The sequence below is a fragment of the Otolemur garnettii genome, unplaced genomic scaffold (assembly GCF_000181295.1).
Source record: "Otolemur garnettii isolate 467f Iridium unplaced genomic scaffold, OtoGar3 scaffold00161, whole genome shotgun sequence".
Lineage (NCBI taxonomy): Eukaryota > Metazoa > Chordata > Mammalia > Primates > Galagidae > Otolemur > Otolemur garnettii.
Window position 1 is genome coordinate 3,785,001 of NW_003852556.1, and position 22,189 is coordinate 3,807,189.

At 47.4% G+C, this 22,189-nt stretch overlaps 1 protein-coding gene across 1 annotated transcript in view; it reads right to left on the reverse strand.

Moving 5' to 3' along the window:
* Positions 1-22,189, reverse strand: part of MYO16 (myosin XVI) — a 407,489-nt gene that overhangs the window by 43,346 nt on the left and 341,954 nt on the right. The window contains exon 28 of the mRNA XM_003800011.3: positions 19,115-20,203. Within this exon, the coding sequence (XP_003800059.2) occupies positions 19,115-20,203 (1,089 nt within the window). The remainder of the gene's footprint in view (positions 1-19,114; positions 20,204-22,189) is intronic.

Here is a 22,189-nt window from a genome sequence, read left to right on the forward strand (position 1 = left end):
TGCTCACAATGTGACCACTATCAGCCCCAGTGCTCACAATGTGACCACCATCAGCCCCAGTGCTCACAATGGGCCACCATCGGCCCCAGTGCTCATAATGCTCCAACTCCCTGCTGGACGTGGCACGTGACTTAGCTCTCCTTTCTGCAATAATCTTGAGTGTTGTCACTTGAAGGCCTATTTTTGAGATGAGGTCACCGAGACTTTGGGAGGTTAATCTCTGGGTAAACGTTTCCCAACAAGTCAGCGTAGCAGCTGGACCCAGACCAAGGCCTGGGGCTTCCACCGTCCACCCACTCTCATTCCTTCACGCTCAGCGCCTGCAGTGAAGTTCTCCCTCCTTATTTCATCTGCTGATGTAAAGGATAAGGCCGGCTTCTCCTCTGTGACTTTGTTATCACCCAGGCCTCGGCGTTAATGAACTGGGAACTCCAGACTGAAAGAAAACCTGTCCCCCAGCAGCTGCAAGAGAGCTGAGCTGCCCACCAGTACAGACATCTGCCCTGGGGTTCTCCTCCGTGCCTGGTAACCAGGGATCTTGGCTTACTAAATTATGTGTCAGCCTCTGCTCATAAACACCTCACTCCCAGTTAGATCCAAACACGTAAAGATGTCTGTGCCCCAACTTGTTAACCTCCAGATGCAAACCCATCCAGGGCAAATGCAGAAACCTCCATCATTGGATTTGGGTGTAAAGTGGTAGCTCAGGGCCGAAGGGCTGCAAAAGTCGCCTTTGACCCCAAACTAGCACAGCAGTGATGACAACAGTAATAAATCAGAACAGGGTCAGAGGTCTCTGCTGTGAAAGTTCATGTGCACGGCACACACTTGGTGCAGGATTTGGGGACAACACAGAGCCGCCAGTCATCCAGCCTGTTCACACCTCTCCCGGTGGCAGCCATCAAGGTTTTGAGAATGCAGAAATGTCACAGCAAAAGAAAACATTTGAGACTCTCAATGAATTAACACAATCGAGTAAGGAAGTGGGCCCTGTGAAGTCCTGCGTGGTATTTAAAGGCATCTCTGAGACATTTGTGTTCATCTGCATCTGGTGAAACAGCGGTTGCGCAGGTCAGTGGTGGGCTGCGGCTGGGCCACCGTCACACTAGCTGTTTGGAAGCCTGTGGTATTTCCTTTTAGCCTGGAACAGGGTTTCTCTGTGACCTCTACCTGGTGGTGTTTTCACAGGTACCAGGGAAATGAATCACGTCAGGATCTGACTCAAAGAAAAAGCCTTGGCCTTTCTCTATGTTAGGGTGTGATTATTAAATACAAGTATGAACTTCACATTTCATTTGAGCTGTAACCTAGTGAGAAGAGTTCTAGGGAATCTCTGTGTCAATACAAACAACTCCATTATCCTGTGCTGGTGTGTGTGGATGCCACACCCGTCCTGCCCCAGGTGAGTGTGGACGCTGCAGGGCTGAGGATTTTATTGTGTGGAGCAATGCAAGTGTGCACGACTGGTTGCCTCAAAGGAAAGGACAGAGGTGACAGGGAACACTTAGGGAGTGACATGAAGGTTGAGGTTGGAGGGCCTGGTTCCCCAAACCCAGTTGACCTGGTTTGATTACTTGGCTGAGCTGGAAAGTTCAACTGAGGCAAAAGTGAGTGGAATCTAAAAATAAAATTGGAGAGGCCCAGGCAGTGTGGGCAGAAGACAGGACAGTGACCTGCCTGAGTGTCAGTGCAACAAAGAGAGAGCTCAGAGCACTTCCCTGAGTCAGGAGGCCTCTCTTGAGGGAGCAGAAGGGAGGGAGACGCAGGCCCAGAGCAGCGGAGGAGGCAGCAATGCCCTCCTCCTCTCCATCCAAACCAGCTGTGAGTGTCCACTGGCCTCTTGGCACCTCTGGGAATTGTTGCCCTTTTCTATTGGTCATTGATCACTGTCTCTTGCTATTGGTCACTGGTGACCTGGGTTCTCTCACACCCATGTGCTTCCCCTTTTTTTGGCCAGAGGTGCGGAGTGGGGAATGCTCCGAGGGCCCCTCCAGACTTCCTTGTTCAGCAGACCAGGCTTTCCTCCCATCCATCTTGAAGCCCCTTTCTTCATGTCCCTTCTTAGTAAACATTTATTTAAAATGAGAAAATAGTTGGCACTGTAGCTCAGTGGGTAGGGCGCCGGCCACATACACCGAGACTGGCAGGTTTGAACCTGGCCCGGGACTGCTGAAACAAGGACAACTACAATAACAACAACAACAACAAAGATATCCAGGCGTTGTGGCAGGTGGCTATAGTCCCAGCTACTTAGGAGGCTGAGGCAAGAGAATTGCTTAAGCCCAAGAGTTTGAGGTTGCTGTGAGCTGTGACACTACAGCACTTTACCGAGAGTGACAGCTTGAGACTCTGTCTAAATAAATAAATAAAATAAAATGAGAAAATCAATCAAAGTATGTGTTTAACAAAATCTTATAAGTGCTGTTTGTGCATCATTTGAGTCTCTCTGGACCTGGAAGGGGTGGGGAGCTGGGGGTGACAGAGTGCAGAACCCCCACACCCTGGACTCCTGGTGAACCCCCTCTGCGCACCCAAGCCACAGGAGAGGTGAAGTATGTGAAAGGCACTCACCCAGCTGGTTTTAATTTCCTGATACTAAGGTTTATTAAGCAATGTAAAGGCAGATTTTTTTAAACTAAGTATGTATTGACCTTACATATTGATAATTGGTAGGTCAAGGGTGAAATATGTGAATTCTCAAATCGGAGTCAGGGATGGATTTCAAGTTCCATGTCTTTCTCTCATAAATTAACAGGGTTAGGTCGAAAACACACAGCTCTGGTCCTTTGAATGATAGAGAGTGTTCACCTCCTGCAAGGTGATCTTTTCCTTACCTGTGATTTTAAATAAGTAAAGACTGGAGTTCAAAGGTACAATTAACACCGAAAATGCTTTCGTATGTTTCCGATAATCGCATGTGAATGGCACGGGGAGAAAGGACTCCAGTGGTGCACGGTCTCACCACGCTCCATTTGTGTGAATTATTCATTTATAAACTCGTCAGCCATGTAGCAGTTATGAAGGGTGTAGCTCCTCTCAGAAAGCAAAGTTCCTGTAGCAGTGTTACAATAACTCATATATTGATATTCTTTTTCTTTTCCATCCAGTATTTGTTGAGCACCTCCCACATGCCAGGCACTGTTGCAGACACTGAGAATACCCAGATGTCGTGTTTGCATTGTGGTGCCAGCCTCCCTGTGGAAGGGGGCAGAAAGCCAATGCCTGACCTGTGAGCATGCAGTGAGGGGGACGGTGCAGGACACCGGGGACCCGTGAGCGTGCAGTGAGGGGGATGGTGCAGGACGCCGGGGACCCGTGAGCGTGCAGTGAGGGGGACGGTGCAGGACGCCGGGGACCCATGACCGTGCAGTGAGGGGGACGGTGCAGGACACTGAGCAAGGAGTGGGGACAGATCCGGACCTGGCATGGGGAAGGACAATATTTCTCAGAAGGGTTCCGGAGACCTTTCTGCTGGGGGCAGGAGGTGGAGCCGAGCCCTGAACCCAATGCCGAGCTCCCACACTGGCCTGGGCCCTGGAGGAGGGAGGCTTGAGGGGCCTGGCGGGGCAGATGCGGTCTGGGCAAAGGAGTGTAGGTGGACAAAGCACAGGTGAGCAGGCAAGTCTCGAGGGTCCTCCCAGCCTCAGAAGCCTTTGGAATTTAATGTAAGTCAACTAAGAAACCATCAGAGAGGTTCAACTCGGGCAATGGCATGGTCTACCTAATGTTTTAAGACAAGGGTTCTCAACCTCAGGGCCCCAGACATTGCAATTCTTGGGTGTTAGGACCTGTGCCTCCCAGGACACTCCATGGCATCCCTGGCCTCTGGCCACCAGATCCCCAGTGTGACCACTACCAATGTCCTTAGGCACTAGTGCTCATGTCACCTCATCTCCAGAGTGCAGTTTTAACAGGACCCACCCTTCCTTCTCATTCAGTGGATGTGATGACACAGCAGCATTGCCTCTGGCCTGGAAAGGGATGTGGGACCACCCAGCTCCTCACAGCATCACAGGACCATCCCACAAGGTCGCCCTGGTATGGGAGGGGCAGCGCATGAGTTAACAGCAGGTCCCATGTCTGGGAGAGCGAACAGAGACATGGTTTTGTTGGAAGACAGGGAGGGGATGGTGGCCCAGGAGGGAAGGACAGAGGACCTGCAGGGGTGGAGAGAAGCTTCCTGCTCAGGAGAGAAAGATGCCTCTGTGGGAATCTGGGGCCTTGAGGAGCACAGTGGGTGGTCCAGATAAGTCACAGTTGATGGGCTACAAGAAACCTATCCAAAGGCAGAGTCCTTGGTCCACCCTGGGGAAGCAGGGAGATGTCCTTGACTGGGAGGCCACTCTGGGGAACTGGAGAGCTGGACTTCTCCTTTGAATCAGGAGGGTTCCCATGGCTCCAGTAAGTATTACTAAAGCCCTACAAGGTCCAAACTGCACAGGGCGGCTAGCTCAGAGCTTGGAGGAATGTGCATTTGTAAGAAATGATGCCTCAAAGACGCTCGTTCCAGAGGGGCTGGCCCAGGGATTTAGGGAGCGATCTGGTCAGTGCAGAGAGGAGAAGCACAGATGACAGGGCGGCTCTCGGGCATCTCGGCAGTGGGCAAGGCCGAGCAGCTAGTCATTGTGAGACCCCATCCTGCTCAGCTCCGAGAGGGCTCCATGGTTTTAGTTACTTCCTGAGCCTTTGACACTTCCCAGGCCAGCACAGGCTGAGTGAGAGGGACATCTGGCCTGCATCCTGACGGTGGCTCTTCTCAGGCTTCACTCAGCTATGCCAAATGCCCCAGGAATTCACAGGAGATACCTGGGTGGGCTGAGGAGCCAGGTGAGCCTCTGCTGTGTGGGCAGAAGGAAAAAACGCTGGATTCTGAAGTATGGGCAGAATGTGGGGGGGGGGGGGCGCAGGCAGGAGGCTCTGCCCACAGCTGCCCTGGAAGTGGGGGAAGTGGGCGCAGGAGCTGGCACTGATGAGGCACCGGGGTGGGTTCCAGCAAGTATTCTGAGCATGGGTGTGATAGGAAGAAGAATGTATTTTAAAAAAGTTAATCTAGCAAAAAAAAAAAAAAAAAAAAAATAGCACACAGCTAGCTTAGCTTCAAGGAGAGATGAGAAGCAGAAAAGCAGGAGGGCTTAGCCTGGGTAGGAGGTGCTGGACTAGGATCCCAGGGAGGGAGCTGGGGACTGGGAGTACTCAGAGTGCACTGCTGCTGTTCTGAGGAAGAGCCACATGCCAGGAGGGGATGACCTTGAGCTTTTGCGTCCTGACGTTGAAGTGACAGTATCGTGTCCAAGGAGCAAACTGAGGATAATGTTTTGAACAAGAACTACTGAACGCAAAATGTCTTGGAGAGACTGAAAGATCTCTGAGTAAGGAGGAGGGCCACTCAGGAGCGAGCAGGCGGATGACCAAGCACTGGAGGGGACAGAGAAGCAGGTGCAGGCCCAGGGCAGGGAGGACGAGGATGCCAGCGGTGGCCGAGGCAGGGGCGGGGGGCAGGGGCGGGGGCGGGGGGGAGTAATGCAGGGGGGTGACGGTATCACAAGCCACAGAAAGGTCAGAGGGAGTGAGAACAAAGGTCACAGTGGAATGCTGCCTTGGGAAGAATGCTTCAAAACATGATTTCTCTCTCAGATACTTTAACTTGAGATTGTTTTTAGAGTGTATTTTGGAGTTCTCTGAGGTAGGATCCAGGTTTAAACAACACAGGAGAAAAACAAACTCTAGCTGTTTGGCTGACTTAATACAGCCAGCACTATGTAAGGCATAAAAAATGTGAAAATACATTTTAAGCTCATTACTCATACAGGCTATAATTCATTCTGCAACTCTATAGGAAAATTCCTCCTTAGGACGGCTGCTGCCTGCAGGGAATGTGTTTGTTTTTTCCTACTCCAAGTTAGGGAAAAGTACAAATGCAGAGAGAGGCGCCTGGCACGCTCCCACTGCTTCTCACGTTCTTGTTTTTTAAATTTAGAAGTTACAGCTCAACTCGCTTGCACACACACATGGAAGGTGCGTAGGTACGGGGAGCAGACTCAGTTAGACCCGACACTGGCATCCAGCTCCTATAGGAGGGCAACTCCCTTGAAATATCTGATTTCCCTAAAACCCCACATTACTGCCCATGAGGAAGAAATACAGATGAGGGCTGAGGCTTCGCTCCCGAGTCTGCCTGAATTCTCCTGCAACAACCTTCTAGGAAGTGAGCTTTTTTCTTTTTCGTGATAGCATAACTCAAACAACGGGCTTAGTGCCTCTCTGAAATACCAACGTCAAGTGTAAAGGATCCCGTGGAGACTGTGGTTGGTCCAGAACTCAAGAAGAAAGATGGCAGGTGTGGGGACATGCAGCTGTGACAGTGCAGCGGCCTGAACAGGAGATGTGCCGGATTTTGCACACTTTGGATTTTGTGTGCTTTGAACAGCACAGTTCTAACTGACCCTCCATGGTGAAACAGATTTTATCCTCCCTTTGCTAGTAATTGCAGAAATAAATCCAGAGAGGGTTTCCCTGTATCCCAGAGATGGAGAAACTGGGATACAACACTAGTGTCCCCGATAATTACTCTTGTGACACAGCTGTGACCCATCATATGTTGACTGGTTATACTTCAGTGAAAACTGATTACTTAAGAAACAGAAAAATGGTCCTTGGAAAAGATGAGTGTGTTAAGAAGTATAATTGTCTGGCATTTTACTAACTTAAACATCTAGCATTCCTTCCTACTTTTTAACGACCCTTTATGAAATCGCTTCTTAAACCTACGTTTGAAGTATCCTTCTGTGGCAGAAAGTGCCACAAATACTCCTCTGGGTTAAGTAGGTTGGGTGGAGATGTCTGCTTGTCCCCAGCTCCCCTCTTGCTACCAACTCCCCTGCCAAGTCTGAGGAGATGGTTTGTGCTAGAAAACGCAGCCGAGGAGGGAACGGTGATGTCTCCAACAACATATGTGCTGAGCGAGGCAGAGCGCATTGATAGTAAAGCTAAAAAATGACTGTCAGTGGAAATAAGGCTTGCAGCACCCAGAAATGCACAGAAAATTAAGTTGTGCCAATGTTCTTTTAAATTTAACTCACTGAATCCTTTTTTGCCCATTTATTCTGTCCCTGCTATAAAGGGGGGAAATCACTTCAATCCCTTTCCTTCCCGTGTACCTGAGTGGCTCCTTCTCACGTAACTGGCAGGGCACGGAGGGAGCGACAAGCTGCCCGGCCTCCAGCCCCGGCCCCTGGGCGCAATTTCATGCACAGGAGGTTATTCGTGTTGCTGTTATTTTTACGTTTCCTGAATGCCAGATGGTAATGTGAATCCCCTGAACCCCAGTGTGTGTCCAGGCTGGCCCGTCCTTTAGGTAAATGTCTCCTCCTTACTTGCCCCAGACGGCCGAGGTGGGAGGATTGTGCCCCTGTTCTTGTGCTGGGAAGATTTAGTGTTTGGGACCCCTCCAGTCTGGATGGTGAGCTAGGAAAGCCTGTCGTCTGGAAAAACAGTAACAGCCATAGGTCAGAGGGAGCAAGCTAAGAGGTAAAGAGAGAATCCCGGCCGCACTGGATGCTGGGGTCTGCTGCACTCCCCGGCTCAGAATTACTTACTGATTTAACCATTTAGAACACTGGTTCTCAACCTTCCTAATGCCGCGGCCCTTTAATACAGTTAACCTGGGTCTCGATCCACAGGTTGAGAACCGTTGATCTAAAGCGCCTAATAACAAAAGGGCACAGACCAGGACCAACAAAAGCAGCCACAGGCTTTAATCTCTGAGCATCTTTATACTTTAACCAAGAAGAAATGTGGCAGGCCTGGGCCAGGCCCCCCAAGACAGCGGGGTAGATTTGGGGACCCTTAGACCTCAGGTATAAAGATATTTCAACATTTTAGTGGAATTGTGGTGGCACCTTGGGACCCCAGCTGAAGAACAGCTCCCCCTGCCCACATTGCCTGGTGAGGAGCCAGCAGCTCTGAGATCTGAGAGAATAAATTAAAAATCTATGTAGACTCCTATTATTGTCAAAATTCTCAACAAGCCCCAGGGGTTGTGTCTTTGATAGCCTTAGTGGTGCTCTCCTCTATGAGAGGTGACTGCTTGGAGTTTCTCATTCTTTGTGCCTCTAAGTCACCTGCTCCTATGACTGAATTACCCTTGATCTGCTGTGGGAATTTATCAGAGCAGATGCCAGTCACCCAGCGACTGGGACACAAGCTCGGTCTCAGATGGATCCATGTTTCGCCCAGGACCACTGGGAGAGGCCACAGCATCCCCCTCTCATACAGCTGGACAACTGATCACTTCCAGTTCATCATTTTTAAGGCATATATTTCACAGGCAAATGAATATTGAAATAGCAAGATAAAAAAATCTACCCATTCCACATAGTCTGGTACAGTTACCTCTAATCATAATCTGATTATGCCCTTTGAGAAATCCTTTGAATGTTCAGGCTCAGGCATGCCCTGGGCTCCGGCATGAAGGGTGGACATCCTCTCGTCCTGTCCATTCAATGCCCTCTCTTGCCACCTCTCCGTAGAAATTCTCCCTTCTAGACCAGTGTTTCAAAGGAAGTATTTGTGGGCTGGGAAATCAATTTAGCGGGTCATGACAAGCATTGAAAAATGAGAGAGAATAGAATGCTTTGAGTAAAAATGCAGCATTTAATAAGCACAGAGGCTAAGGGTGCTTTGTGGCCTCATGGTAAATGCGATTCTCGTTGCTTGGACACACTGATTCCTCGAGTTTCCCTGCGATGAGCTGCTTTTGGGCAGGGCCCACAGTTCTTCATTAAAATCCATACAACTTGTATAATGCCTGGCACCAAATAGAATCAACACATTTTTTTGAGTAAATGAAGAAATGTTCCCTTGCATTTAATGATTTTTCTAAAGCTCTTTGAAATCTTGAGGCAAATAACTAATAAGAAATATGAATTTTTATCATTTTAACCTGGAGTTAACTTCTGATATTTGAACTCCCAGAATGAAGTGCATGCCTTGAGGCAAGTCATAGGATAATTTTATCACCTGATAAAAAGGAACACATTTTTTTCAGAAGTCATTGCAGAACATTCGTTCGTAAGACATATTCAGGCCCCACAGAAATGGAAATGCACTCGGATTAGCAGCTGGGCCACATTGCTGGGTTTTCTAATGATCATCATATTAAAAAGACGTTATTATGATCCCACATCACCATAGAGAGAGCACAGGGCCCCTCTCCTGTGTCCTATCCCCGGTCTCTAAATCAGAGATGACTTCAAGGCTGGGTCAGTGAATGGCAGAGACCCCCAGCGAAGCCGCAGCCCCCTCAGTGAAATGGACATTAACAATTTGAATTTCACTTGTCTGGTCTGACAAGTAAGTGTCCCAGGCAGGTCTTTGGTTATGCTAAGGCTTGTGTGGTGCAGACAGGCAGGGTGACAGGGAACTGGAGCGGCATGGAGAGTGAGCCAAGGTCTCTAAGATGGAACAGCTGCAGCTCACATCTTAGGATAGAAAAGACCATTTTAAAGGTGATGTATGTAGTAAACATCCAAGGAGACCTTATTACTGAAATATGAAAAGCTAGTTAAATACTAAGAGACAGTCAATGCAATGCTCACGGAAATTTAACAAATACACAATTTGGCCCTATAGGACCTGTTGCTGGGTGTTGGTAGTTTGCTCAGAAAGGTGAACTGCCAGAGTGAAAGCAGGGCCACCCTACTTTAACGGGGTTCTTCCGGCACTCTCACATGAATTCTGCCTGTGGTAATCCCACCTGAGAACTGGAACCAAGGACTGTGATTTCACCAAACAGATGCCACCTCAGCAAGTAATGTCACAGCTGTGAGCTGTTGTTCGCTGGTTGGTGACATGGAAGGGCCTGGACAGAGACATTTCTTACCCATGGCTCTGAGCAACTCCTCTCATTCTCATCTAGTTCTTCCTGGATTATTCATGTTTCTCCATAAAAGGAGGAAACTACTTAGTAAACCAAAATCTAAAACATGTATATTATCCCGGGAAGTATGCTGGTAAACCAACTGGGCTTAGGTTAGTTCTTTCTCTCTGAAGTGGACATTTCTCTTGTAAGATTCTGTTTAATTCTGAGCCAGAGTTTGGGGTGTGAAGACACTGCTGGAAGGGTCTTTGGGTCTGTGGGTAAAGCACAGTTTCTCAAGTGTCCCAGCACACTTAGTGCAGCATCGGAATCTGTGCAAGCCGCGACCCAGCTGGACTTCACTTGGACATCACTGGGCTCTGCAAAGTTCAGAACCTAGTTGTCTGCTGCCAAGAAAAAGGGAGCATTCTGTTTCTTCTCTTATTACAATTAACAAGTATTGTTAAAGTACAAAGGACCAGTAAGATTTCCAGCAAAACCAGGGTAGAGTCGGTAGAGGCCTGCACAGCTCTACAGAGTAGATGGCCGCTGGCTCTGGGTAAGTGATACAGGGCCGCTGGCTGTGTAGACACAGAATAGGGCTCTGGCCAAGGGATCCATGGAGTCTGGCCATGTAGACTCACAGAGTAGAGCAGCGTGTAAGTCAGCGGCTCCCAACCTGTGGGTCATGACCCACAGGAGCTGTATTAAAGGGCCACAGCATTAGGAGGCTGAGAACCAATGGGTAAGTGAACAAGGCAGCTGGCTGTGGTGGCACAGAGCAGAGCATGGGGTAAGGGACACATGGCAGCTGTGATGAAGCAGAGCTCTGGGTAAGTGCTGTGGCACACAACTCGCTTTCCATGGTGTGAAATTATCTCAGCTAATCTGGAGATTAATCCCGTAAATGATTCGCATCAGGCAGGAGGGACCTGAACACTTGTAGGAATTAAGAAACTTCCTTCCCCAGTGGTCTCTGAGAGAGAGTGAGCCTGGCCCCTGCCCAGCCCCACTTTAGGAAATATCCCTCGCACCACATCACTTCTAAGCATTTTTTCCACAAAGGAAGATGACCCCAGGATATTGTGTTAGCGGCAATAGTGAGATGCAGATAGCCAGGATGGGCTTTAATTAACCTGCTTAAGGAGAGCCGGGAGGGGCTCACGGAGTAAAGCACCGAGTTGCTAGTCTGAGCCCCCAGTGGCAGCTTAATCTGCAATCCGGTGTAGATTCTCAGGATACACAATGGCGGCTTGCTTTAGTAGGTTGTAGCATGGGAAATATTTACTAGTTATGGAAGATAATCCATTTCTGAAAAGACTGCCCTATTTTCAGAGTGTCAGGTACAATAGACTCTTCTCCTGCTGATGGTGCATCACAGAGCGCCCCAGATGCGATGGCTCATCTAGAAACCGACAACCTCTTCCTGCTGGATACACAGCTCCGGTCTGACAGACACTCTCACGGCTGCAGACTTACAGCTAATATGCTCTGGTAATTTCCCAAGAGAATTCTTATAAGTCAGAGGGTAGCTTTTTGATCAGGGTGATTTAAACATTTAACCTCTGCTTGGTTTTGCTCCTAAGTTCAGAGAAGAATGAGAGGCATGACCTGGTCGGGGAGCATAGTCCTGGGACAGCGAGTGTCATGGTCTAACTAATATTCACGGCAGGACTGTGAGGAGAGGGAGGCCCGGCACCAGGTCTTTACCCAGCATGTTTCTAACTTTACCATTATCAGTATCTCTATATTTCTACGTTCACATAATTTACAAAGGAATGAATTTCTGCCTTTGGAAGAAAGTGGCAATGCAGACAAATGATGAGGGATTTTTTGAGTGTCTGTCTTTCCCCATCCCCTTCATGGTGCTCTTGCCATCAACGCTGATCATAACAACCACAGTTGTTACCGTGGTTCCAGCACACAGACACAGAGCCCCCTCCCCGTTCGGTTTCTGGCAGGTCCCAAGGAGGCATGTGACAGCCCACTGAGGAGAATGATGTCCATGTCTCCAGCAAGACTCAGCCGCTTCCTAGAATCAGATGCTTCAACACTTTCCAAATGAATACAATTTTCGCGAGTTTGTCTTCAGTAAGTAGGAACTCAGTCCCAAGCAAAATCTTAAGGAGGCCAATGCAAGGCACATGAGAAGGAGGAAACAACAATTTGATTGCAGAGAATAATCCCATCCCACTGTGCGTCCCGTAGGTCCCAGACCATACAATAGACACTTCATGGCAGGTGAGTGCACAGGAGTTTCTCGAGAAGGTGATGGAGGAGGAGTAAGCAGAGAGGTTCCGGAAGGACGTTCTCTCACTTTAAAAACTGAAACATCCCAGAAACACTCCGAAGGGGCCAAAAGGGTTCACCTGCTGCTTCCCACCCACATCTCCTGGTCCTGAGACTGCATTTAACTTCATAAGGAAACTACTTCCTCAGAGGCTGTGTGCCATGAATTTCAATTGTTTTTGGAGACTATGGATGGCATAATGGAAAGAATCCAGTTGATGAGAGAGGAGATGTGTTTGATTCCTGACTTGGAGACTGATTCCATTTTTGTGATTATGGGGAAATCACTTAATCCCTCAAGGTCTCAGATTACTCACTGGTAAATAGAGGTGGTAACACCTGCTCCACTCACCTCCCAGATGGGCAAGGGAGAGAGCAGAGATGTCAGCGTGCTTGTCAAAGGGGGACAGCCACTCACAAATATCAGCCATTAATGTTGCGACCACCATTAGCACCCGCACCAGGCGTCGGGGGCTCCCCGTCATCTGCATGTGCACCAACAATAATGGCTGTGATGCTTTCCTTTATTTTCTCCCCCACCTGTTTGCGTCCTTTGTCAGAGAGAGTCTAGGAGTCCAGGCTGAACTCCCACGTGACAGAGGGCAACAGCGGAGATGATGCCTGGCCTTGTCGTGAAGCTGGCAGGCAGCTCAGGTGGAGCTCAGCCCGCTCTGACCCCTTGCAAGGCAAGCAGCATCCCTGTCTCCTTCTCCCTCAAAATTCATAGCCGTGTTCTAAAGGGACCATGTGCCTTGAACTTGCACATCTCACCATGCATTCGTCTGTCTGTCTGCAAAGCCTGTGCCCCCAGCCTCCGTGCCTGAGAGCTCCACGCACACACCACCCCCTCTGTCCTTCCTCCTGCCCTCCTGCTGCCCTGGTACAAGGCCTTCCCAGCCTCCCTCCAGCATCTGCCTGCTCTTGCCTGGCTCTGGAGCACACTGTGTGTGCACATGTCTGTTGCACTGGGCTTACTCTTCCCAAGGCTCAGACTTTTCCTGGGAATCTGATGATGTTTGCAGAGCCAGTCCCCAAACCCCTTGCAGGTATACTGTTGGGGTTTATGGGCCATGGGAGCTCAACTGTGGACCCCATGACCCAGGGTGAGGGATTCTTCCCTTCTGCTGGGATTTCTTGTACTGAAATGGGCCACACTTTCCACCTCCTACGGGGTCTGTGAGAAGCAGAGGCAGTGCTGGATGTACTTACTAATCTTCTGGATTCTCCATAGCAGGTCCTGTGCTTACGTTAAGTAAATGCTTATCGGGTGACTAGAACTTTGCTCTGCAAGTTAGTGCAGGTCTGGTTACAGGCTGCTGGTTGCATAATTTCCCTGTATGGATTCTTGGGTATTTACAGAGAGAAAGTGTTAAGTTGTGAGGGAAATGTCACTAATATTGTCAACAAATACTTAGGTATTGAAAAAAAACTTTCCAATTAATGTCGAGCACAAAGCGCTTTGGTTCATACTACAGGTATGTTTAGTTCCTGATCAATTTTTTTTTTTTTGGCAGTTTTTGGCAGGGGCTGGGTTTGAACCCGCCACCTCTGGTATATGGGGGAGGCGTCCTACTCCTTGAGCCATAGGCACCGCCCTAGTTCCTGATCAATTTATTAAAAATTCAGTGTTCAATGTGAAGTGCAGATGAGTGAAGTTTTATTTCTACCAGATGTTTGCAGAATTTGAAACAGTGAAATGTGTAGCTGTAAGTCCCAGACTCAGAAACTCTGGAGCACTGCAGAAAGGCCAAACAATAGTAAAAACCTTTCTTTTCTCCCCAGTAGATGCATTCCCTTCATGCTGAAGCTTGGATTTACTGGCAGTGCCCAGGAAAACACATCACACAATTCCTCCTTGGTGGATGTCCACTTAGTGAGAAATGGAACTTCCCTCCTTCTCTTCCTTCCTCTCTTCCCTCCCTCCTCTTCTCCCTTCCTTTCCTTCCTTCCCTTCCTAATCAGGCTTCCCCAAAGGACCTACTCATTTGGCAGATGAGGACAGTTCAGTGTTGGTTTAGAAGGGGCTCCTGACCGCAGAGGCATGGCCTTAGGATGACAGGAGGGAGACTTTGTGCTGGACAAGGACCCAGACAGCAGCGGATGAGGAAGGACAGTCAGGTCAGCCAGAGGCCTGCTTATCTGTCCATTACTTTTATAATTTTCAGAGCCTTTAGGCCCTCTCACCATAACCACCCTCCTCAAACACAAAAATAAATCACCACCAAGGGAGGAAAAAAGATGAACTGTTTTGGACAGGATAAAGTGCTATGGGGTCTGCATCTAGTCAAGCAGCCGGGGTGTGGGGGTGCCTGGCAGGACCTGCACTCCATGATTCCACATGGAGATCTGCATAGGGCAGATTAATTCCTCAAACTGCCATCTCATTGGAATGTGTCAGAGATTAAATGATGATAACGTTGAAACTTCTGTTTCAATCATCAGGAGCAGAGAATGGCCATTTGCTCACACTGCCCCTGAGCACCCCCGATTTCTGTCAGTCATTCTGCTTCTTGTTACCAGACAATGTGTAGGGAACGGCACTTAATTTGGCCTGGGAGCATCTAAACCTCATAAAACACTGGCAAGATGCAATGGCACGTGCTTTTGAATTTATGATGCTATCGCATGTCTCTCTGATCCACGATCTTTAGTAGTTCTATTTGGATATGATATTTAGAAATCTACTTTTTTTTTCATAGTCAAAGGGGTTATCTGCACGAGTTGTTCATGCCGAGAGCTGTTGCTGAAGCCAAAATGGAAGAACTAGCCAGCTCTGCTGTTTTGATGGAGCGCTGTTCCCCGAGAATCCTATTATATTGTGAAAAATGACACAGTAATTCCTAGAGTCAGGTTTGTGTCATGAATAGCAGTCTCGTGCTGCTGAAGACAGAAGCGGAGTGACTGGTCTGTACTAATTAAAGCAACAAGAATATAACTCCCCCCCACAAAGAACATCTAGAATCAGCATTTATAAATACATACTAATAAAATCGTTTGCCACTAGCAGGCACTTCACAGCATCCAGCACTAGAGATGGGACACAGGCAGGAGTAGGGTTGGAATGGGACTGGCCTCAAAGAGGGTTCCTAAACCTCTTTTCTCAACTTCCGTTATATATTTAAACATTTTCACAAGGCAAACTCTGAAAAAGAATTATTTTTTAAACAAATGGTCCTTTGGAATAAAAATACTTTTCATTTATCGTAAAAGTATATTTATACACTACTCTGACTTCCATACTCAAAATATGCTTGTTAGGGATGTTTACCTAGTCAAAAAAATGGCTGAAGTGAACAGTAGTTTCTGTTTGGCTCCAGCAGTTCTGGGTAACGCGCCACAGAGTTAGATCCATCAAATAGATGTAAATGTCAAAATGCTCTTTTCTGAAGGTAAATTTTACATCAAACAACTGCTTAATAATCACCTAAAGAAATAGTTTACATTATAGTTTTTTGATGACATCACTTTAAAATACCAATTTATCACATAAGCTAAGGTTAGTATCAGAGAGTAATGAAACCAAACACACCACTCAGACTTTTTCTCAGTTCAGCCTGGCTCTCTGCCATTTTCTTCTCCACGTTTCCAAGGTGTACTGCATTTTTGTCAATCCCGCATCATCCTGATCTTTTCCAGCCAGTTGAGACAGCACTCACGTTATTCTGAGTCATTCAGAATAAACAACCTGACGCCAGGGGCCGGTCAGGGTAACGGCGCACCCTGGTGGTCAGAACAGGCCAGTGACTCTCACAGTCACCGTTATAATCAGATCTCATGACACAACCATGTCAGTCTTATGACATCAGATGAAAATTTTTGTGAATCTCTGTATTTAGGTCTTTAGACCTAGAAAGGCACAGACAACTAAGCAGTTAGTAAATTTTAATTTTAAGGGCCAAGAGGCTGGTTACTGAGTTCAGAATTGCCTACACACCAACAATCTATAAAGAACATACTTGGCGTCCAAACTCTGTGATTCTTACTTGTTGAATTTCAGTGAGAAATATTAATTTTTAAAGCCCTTTACCTCCATCTCTTTTCCCTCTGCAACCTGAGGCAGCCTCACATAGGCAGCTGAGAGCCTCCAGGGACAGAATTACTGTGTCCAAGGGATGTTCTCTCTCATGAGCACAGTAACTTGGAGCAAGTTCATTAATATCTTTGTGCTTCAGTTTTCCCATCTGTAAAATGGGGATGTGAGTAGAAAATACTGACAGATCTTGGGAGGAGTAAACAGGCTATTCAGACCACACCCGGCACACAGAGACACCATAGCTCCGGCTGCCTGCAGCATCCTTCACCGACTGCAGTCACATCCATCCACACAATCTTATGTTTCTGTATATGTGTCCCTGACTCCTAGAAGTTGAGTGCTTTGTATGCCTCAAAATGCATATTCAGTAATCAGATTGTTTGGAGGGTGGCTGTGGAGCAGAAATGCACACAGAAGGACCTCGCTTCGGATCCCCAACTCACTGTGCATTAAAGGATGGTGTATTTTAACTGGGAACACCAACAGCAGGAAATTAATGGGAAGTTTAATCCCCCTAAGATCACTGTTTCAAAGAGTCAAGGGGAAAATTTTGACCCCTACTGCAAAATTTGCAGAAAGTTTTCCCCCATTAAAATTGTACAAAAAATGAACTGTAATCAATTTAGGTGTCCAGAGGATAAATCAGCCATACACCGGGTTATCTGGTAAGGAAGTTATTTCAAGAAAAAAGAAAAATGTCTTTAAATGTAAAGAGGATTAAGTACAAGATTTAGAACTTTAAAGGAAAGAAGTACCAAGTCTGGAGTAAATCATGAATTGTAGTCATTCAGTTCATTCAGAAGAAAATGGGTCACCGGCCTCGGGATTGAACCTGTAAGCCTCAGGAACCACACCAGCAGCTCTGTGTTTGGCACCAGCACTGCCTATTTTTCTTTCCATATCTTATCTTTAACCACTTTTACATTCTGAAAGAATGGCCTGTACTATCCCAGGAGAACAGGCCGTGCAAATTTGCCAACTTCTTCCCTTCAGGACGGACCATAAAGTACTACCAGCTGCGCATTTGGAACTCCCCCAATCTAGTGTGTGGGGATGACCTGGCCCATAGTGTGAAGTTTTCTGTTATTTTTGCTACTGTACCAGTGGCCAAAGTTGCCAATCATAAAGTCATAAGTATCTCAATCCAATCTTTCAAGTTAAAAAGTATTTTGTAAAAGCCCACAATAAGAAAACAGATGTCTTATAATTTTGGACTTAAATGAACAATATTCTACTGGAGATTTTGATACGTGTTCCCAAATATTAGTTTATGCCTCCATGGGGAAATACACTTAGCAAACAGGCACACCATGCCTGGCAGCCTCACTATAATTCTCAGTATCCTCTGAGCTGTACACTTAGTGGTTTCCCAATGACAAGGTCTGTCTAGAAATTCATTACCTTCATTTCCTTGAAAAGATTCTAGAAGAGTTCACCCAATTCCAATCTATAGTAAAATGAGGTTCATGAGGTTTTAATAAACTTTAAGTTGAAAAAGCAAATATTAATCTGTTCATTTAATGATTTTATCTTATCCATTTTGTTTCTTAGAATGAAACACAGATTACCAAATTACAAACATTCTGCTATTTACAAGTACGATTTCATTTATTAATGGCCTACAATTAAGAAGAAATTGTTAGCTAAGCAAACAATTAGCTTGTTTGTCTGAAAAATAAATAGGGAGTAGGTTATTCACGCATTTGCTAAGACTTATTTCTCTTTTCTTCAAATTGCTTTCTAGATTTTCTAGTTTTTTATACCTAAAATAAGTGTTCTAGTCAAATAATGGAAGCTCATGTTTATATATTTTCTGATGGAGAAAAAGCAGGTTAACACATAACGTTAGGACGCCTGAGGTCAGAGTCTTATTTCTAATCCCACCACTTGACCCAAAGGGAGCTGTTCAACCTCTGCACTTGGAAGTTTCCTGTCTACACAGTAAGGATGTTAATAGTTGGGCAGCCCACCTTGGTGGGAAGTAGGAGATCTCACCAAGCTGTGGCAGAAGGGACTGCTTATAACTTTCCTTAACAAGAAGATGGTTTACATTAATGTACTTCTTCACCCAAATACAGACCCTTGGGAAAATATTTTGGTTTTGTGTAAGAGCCTTAACTTGGGGGGGGGGGGATGACTACATTTTGTGATTATAAAGAAAATCTGTGCAAAAGCAGAGTATTCAGCACAAAGGTGACCTTTCTGGATAAGGGATAAAGAGGTCCATTGCTACCTTATTACGAGAGATTAGCAAAAATTTCTTAATGAGGATTCCTTTCTTTCTTTCCTTTTTGTTTTTTTGCTAGCTATATTCTGCTTTGACAAGAAGACAAAATAAATACTCTTTCAAGTGGGCCACATCCTGAGTCTAGAAGAAACGGCCTAGTACTGAGCTCCCTCACAGGCTAGGTCACTCGAGAAAACTCAGATGTGACAGATAGAAACGGCACCGCGTTACAAGCTCCTTTAATTCTTTCTCAGCCGTGCAAAGGCCAGTGGTAGCAAGTGTACCGCGGTAACTGAGGAGGCAGGCTGTTAGAGGGGAGCTTTGAATCAAATGGAAATCAGCAACATAATGTCACGAAAGCACCATTTTCAAGTTATCAGAACTATTACCAGGAAAAATAAACCAGTAGCTAAAATTCACCTTGTTATGTAAAATATTCATCAAGTTATGCCGTATTAAATCTAATTTTAATGCTATACATTTCTATACCATGAACCTTTAATGTCTTTTTCTACAAAAAGAAAATATTAATTCCTACCTACTTGGCCACATTGGTCATGTAAGATTTTTTAAAGTTGCTCTCTGCTCTGAATGATCACTGCAATCACCTCGAACTTTTAAAATATTACACACATGAACGCGAGAGCACACGATCGGCCCTGCGTGCGCGCGTACTCGGGAAAGGGAGATGCCCTTCCGTCCCGCTTACCTTCGGCTTCCCTGATTTTCCTTCCCGCGGCAGACTTCCGAAGCACGCTCCTCCCAGAGTTAAAGAGGCTGGTTAGCTCGTCCAGGGGGCTGTTGAGAGGCCTGGAGCTCGGGGGGCTGTAGGGCACTGGGGAGCCGGCCGGGGTGCTCGCCTTCCTGGGCTCGGCCCTGGCGGCTTTCCCCGGGGAATGTGGGATCTTGGAGAAGGTGCTGCATGGACCACCCACCGGGGCAGAGTTCGGCTTTTGATGGGTTTTGGCCAGATCTGAGTTTGCCATCGCCTTTCCGGTGTGAACCACAACCATCTCTGGCGGGAAGGAGAAATTCGAGGAGGGCAGGTGCGAGGTGGGGGGCGGCCCGGGAGGCGGTGGCGGGAGAGGAGGGGGCGTAGGCGGTGGGGAGACTCTGCTGGGCCCGTTAAGCGTCGCGGAGCCCGGGGACGCGGGCCTGCCACCATCCCCTTTCGGGTTTTTGGGATACTGTGGAGACAAGGGGCTGGAACCCTCGGGCTGGACAGGGTATTTGAGGTTGGTTTCCAGGACCGGCAGCTTTTTCACCTCCAGGGGCGTCAGAGGAGACTCGTCTGAGGCCGGGGAGCAGGTGGCGGGCGTCGGGGGGAACACCAGCAGTGGGGGCCGATGCGGCAGCAGGTTGGGGAAGGGCGCCGGGATGTCCCACGCGTCCCCGGAGGACCCTGCGGTCAGGCCACCGGGCGCCCAGTCCTCCAGGGGCGTGGGTCTCCTCCTCTCGGGCCACAAGGGAGGCGATGCGGACGCGCGGCAGACGGTGCCCAGGCCGGCGTCCTCGGCCGGGAGGAAGGTCATCTCCTCATACACCGCCTCGCCCTGGTCAGGGCTGTCGGGCTCGGGGCCGCCGGGCCGCCCCGCATGGCCCAGCATCTCGATGTACACGGGCTCAGCCTCATCCTCGGTGGCCTGCAGCGTGGCGGGGCCTGGGGCACGCCGGGGAGGCCCCGGGATCTCCTCGTAGGAGCCGCTCAGCTTGGTGTCAGGGCTGCGCTTGGGCTTTCGGGGAGGGATCTTCTTCACTGCACTGTAGTCATCGCTGTGCGGCCTGGGCCGGGTCAGAGCTGTGGGCAGAGGAGCGGGCGTGAGGGGGACCCTGGACTACAGCGGGACCTCTCCCAACTTGACCGGAGAGACCACCCAGGACAGGGGTGGCATCTCACCCTGCAGCCGAGAGTGACCCCCCCAACACACCCCCAGAGGAAGATGTCAAGTGTGAGGTCCACCACCAGCCTGCTTGGTGGGGGTAGGGTGGGGGGTGCAGAGACCAGGCGGTGGACGGACCAGCACAGGGATCCACAGCACCTGATGACCATGTCAGGTGAAGGACTGGCAGACTGGCCCTAAGGATTTTAGAGGGAGAAGACAGAAACCCCAGAGAGCAAGCAGCTCACAGCTAACTTCTGGCATGCAGAAATGTTCTGTAGGAAATGTGTGAGTTGGATTATTTAAATGACATCAAGTGGGCACCTTGAGATACCACCTAACCCCAGTGAGAATGGACCACATCACAAAGTCTCAAAGCGGCAGATGGTGGCGTGGGTTTGGAGAGAGGGGACCTCTTTTACACGGCTGGTGAGACTGCAAATTAATACGGCTTCTTTGTAAAGAAATATGGAGACTCCTCAAAGAACTCAAATATTTGATCCTGCAGTCCCATCACTAGACATCCACCCAGAAGAAAAAAAGTCATTTTATCATAAGAACGTTTGCTCTAGATTGCTTATTACAGCTCAACTTATAATCATCAAGATGTGGAAACAACCTAAATGCCCACCCACCCAGTAGTGGATTAATAGACTGTACTTTATATATATCATGGAATACTATTCAACCATTAAGAAAGATGGAGACATTACATCTTTTGTGTTAACCTGGGTGGAGCAGAAACACATACTTCTTAGTAAAGTGTCCTAAGAATGGAAAAGCATGTGTCTGACGCACTCAACACTAACATGAAGCCAGTAGACCATCTAATACACGCCCACACAGGAGAAAACTCAATTCATTTCCAGTTGGGCGGAGGGAGAAGAGGAGGAGGGGAGGAGGGGAGGAGGGAAGAGCTTGGCTGCTCCCTCCTGATGGGCACAATGTAAGGGCATATGGGATACCCCTGGGAACAGGACAGCTACAACAAGGACTATGCCTAACAAATGCAAATAGTGTCCCCCAAGTTCTTGGACCTTCAAATTAACCTGAAATAAAAAAAAGTAAAATAAGCCTTTATGTCCCACCCCCCAAAAATAAAGTGGACAAAACAAAAACCAACAGGCACTTACATGGATGGAGGATTTAAAAAATGAAGAACTTTGTTAAAATGTTGCCAAGGATAGGTTTTACAATCAGTAGGTATATCTGAAGCCTTAACAGAGACACATATTTAACAGGGAAATCAAGGGTATAAAACTTCCCTACAGACTTCTTAAGTGGAAACTTCTGAGGTTGAAAAATGAGTCAGTATTCAGAAAAATGAATAAACTTAATATTATCAGAAGAGCAAATTTTGAAAGAGGTGGAACAAAGCTACTTAAATGAGTCCAAAACATTTATTAGGTGTTAAGTAAAAAGAAAGGAATTCTACAAGACTCCCTTTTTTCCTACTGTATTTTTACTATACATTATAATCATGTTTCAAAGACATAGATTTCTCTACCAGGGATGTCGATTTTAGAAAGCATATCTAAAGTTTCACTGAAATATCAAAACAAAAATCTTAAATTATTTTACCACTTTGTAAGAATTCTTGATCATCAGCACATCTAACCTGTTGGATTTCTGAGTTGTTTAAGGCAGCTAGCTACATTTCTCTCTCACCGTGACTTCACGCTATACCAACAGTCTGTTTACCCAGTTTGGGGAGACAGTGAAGTAGAACCAGTAAAATTAGAGACTGTGTGATCAGATAAACCTAGGTTCAAATCTCAGCATGACCTTTTATTCAGCCAATCATTCGATCATATGCATTAAACACAGTATTTATGCAGATAAATACTAAGGAGAAGGCTCTGCCCCCCCATCCTAGAGCAAGCTGTCTGACAGCAGGAAGAGGA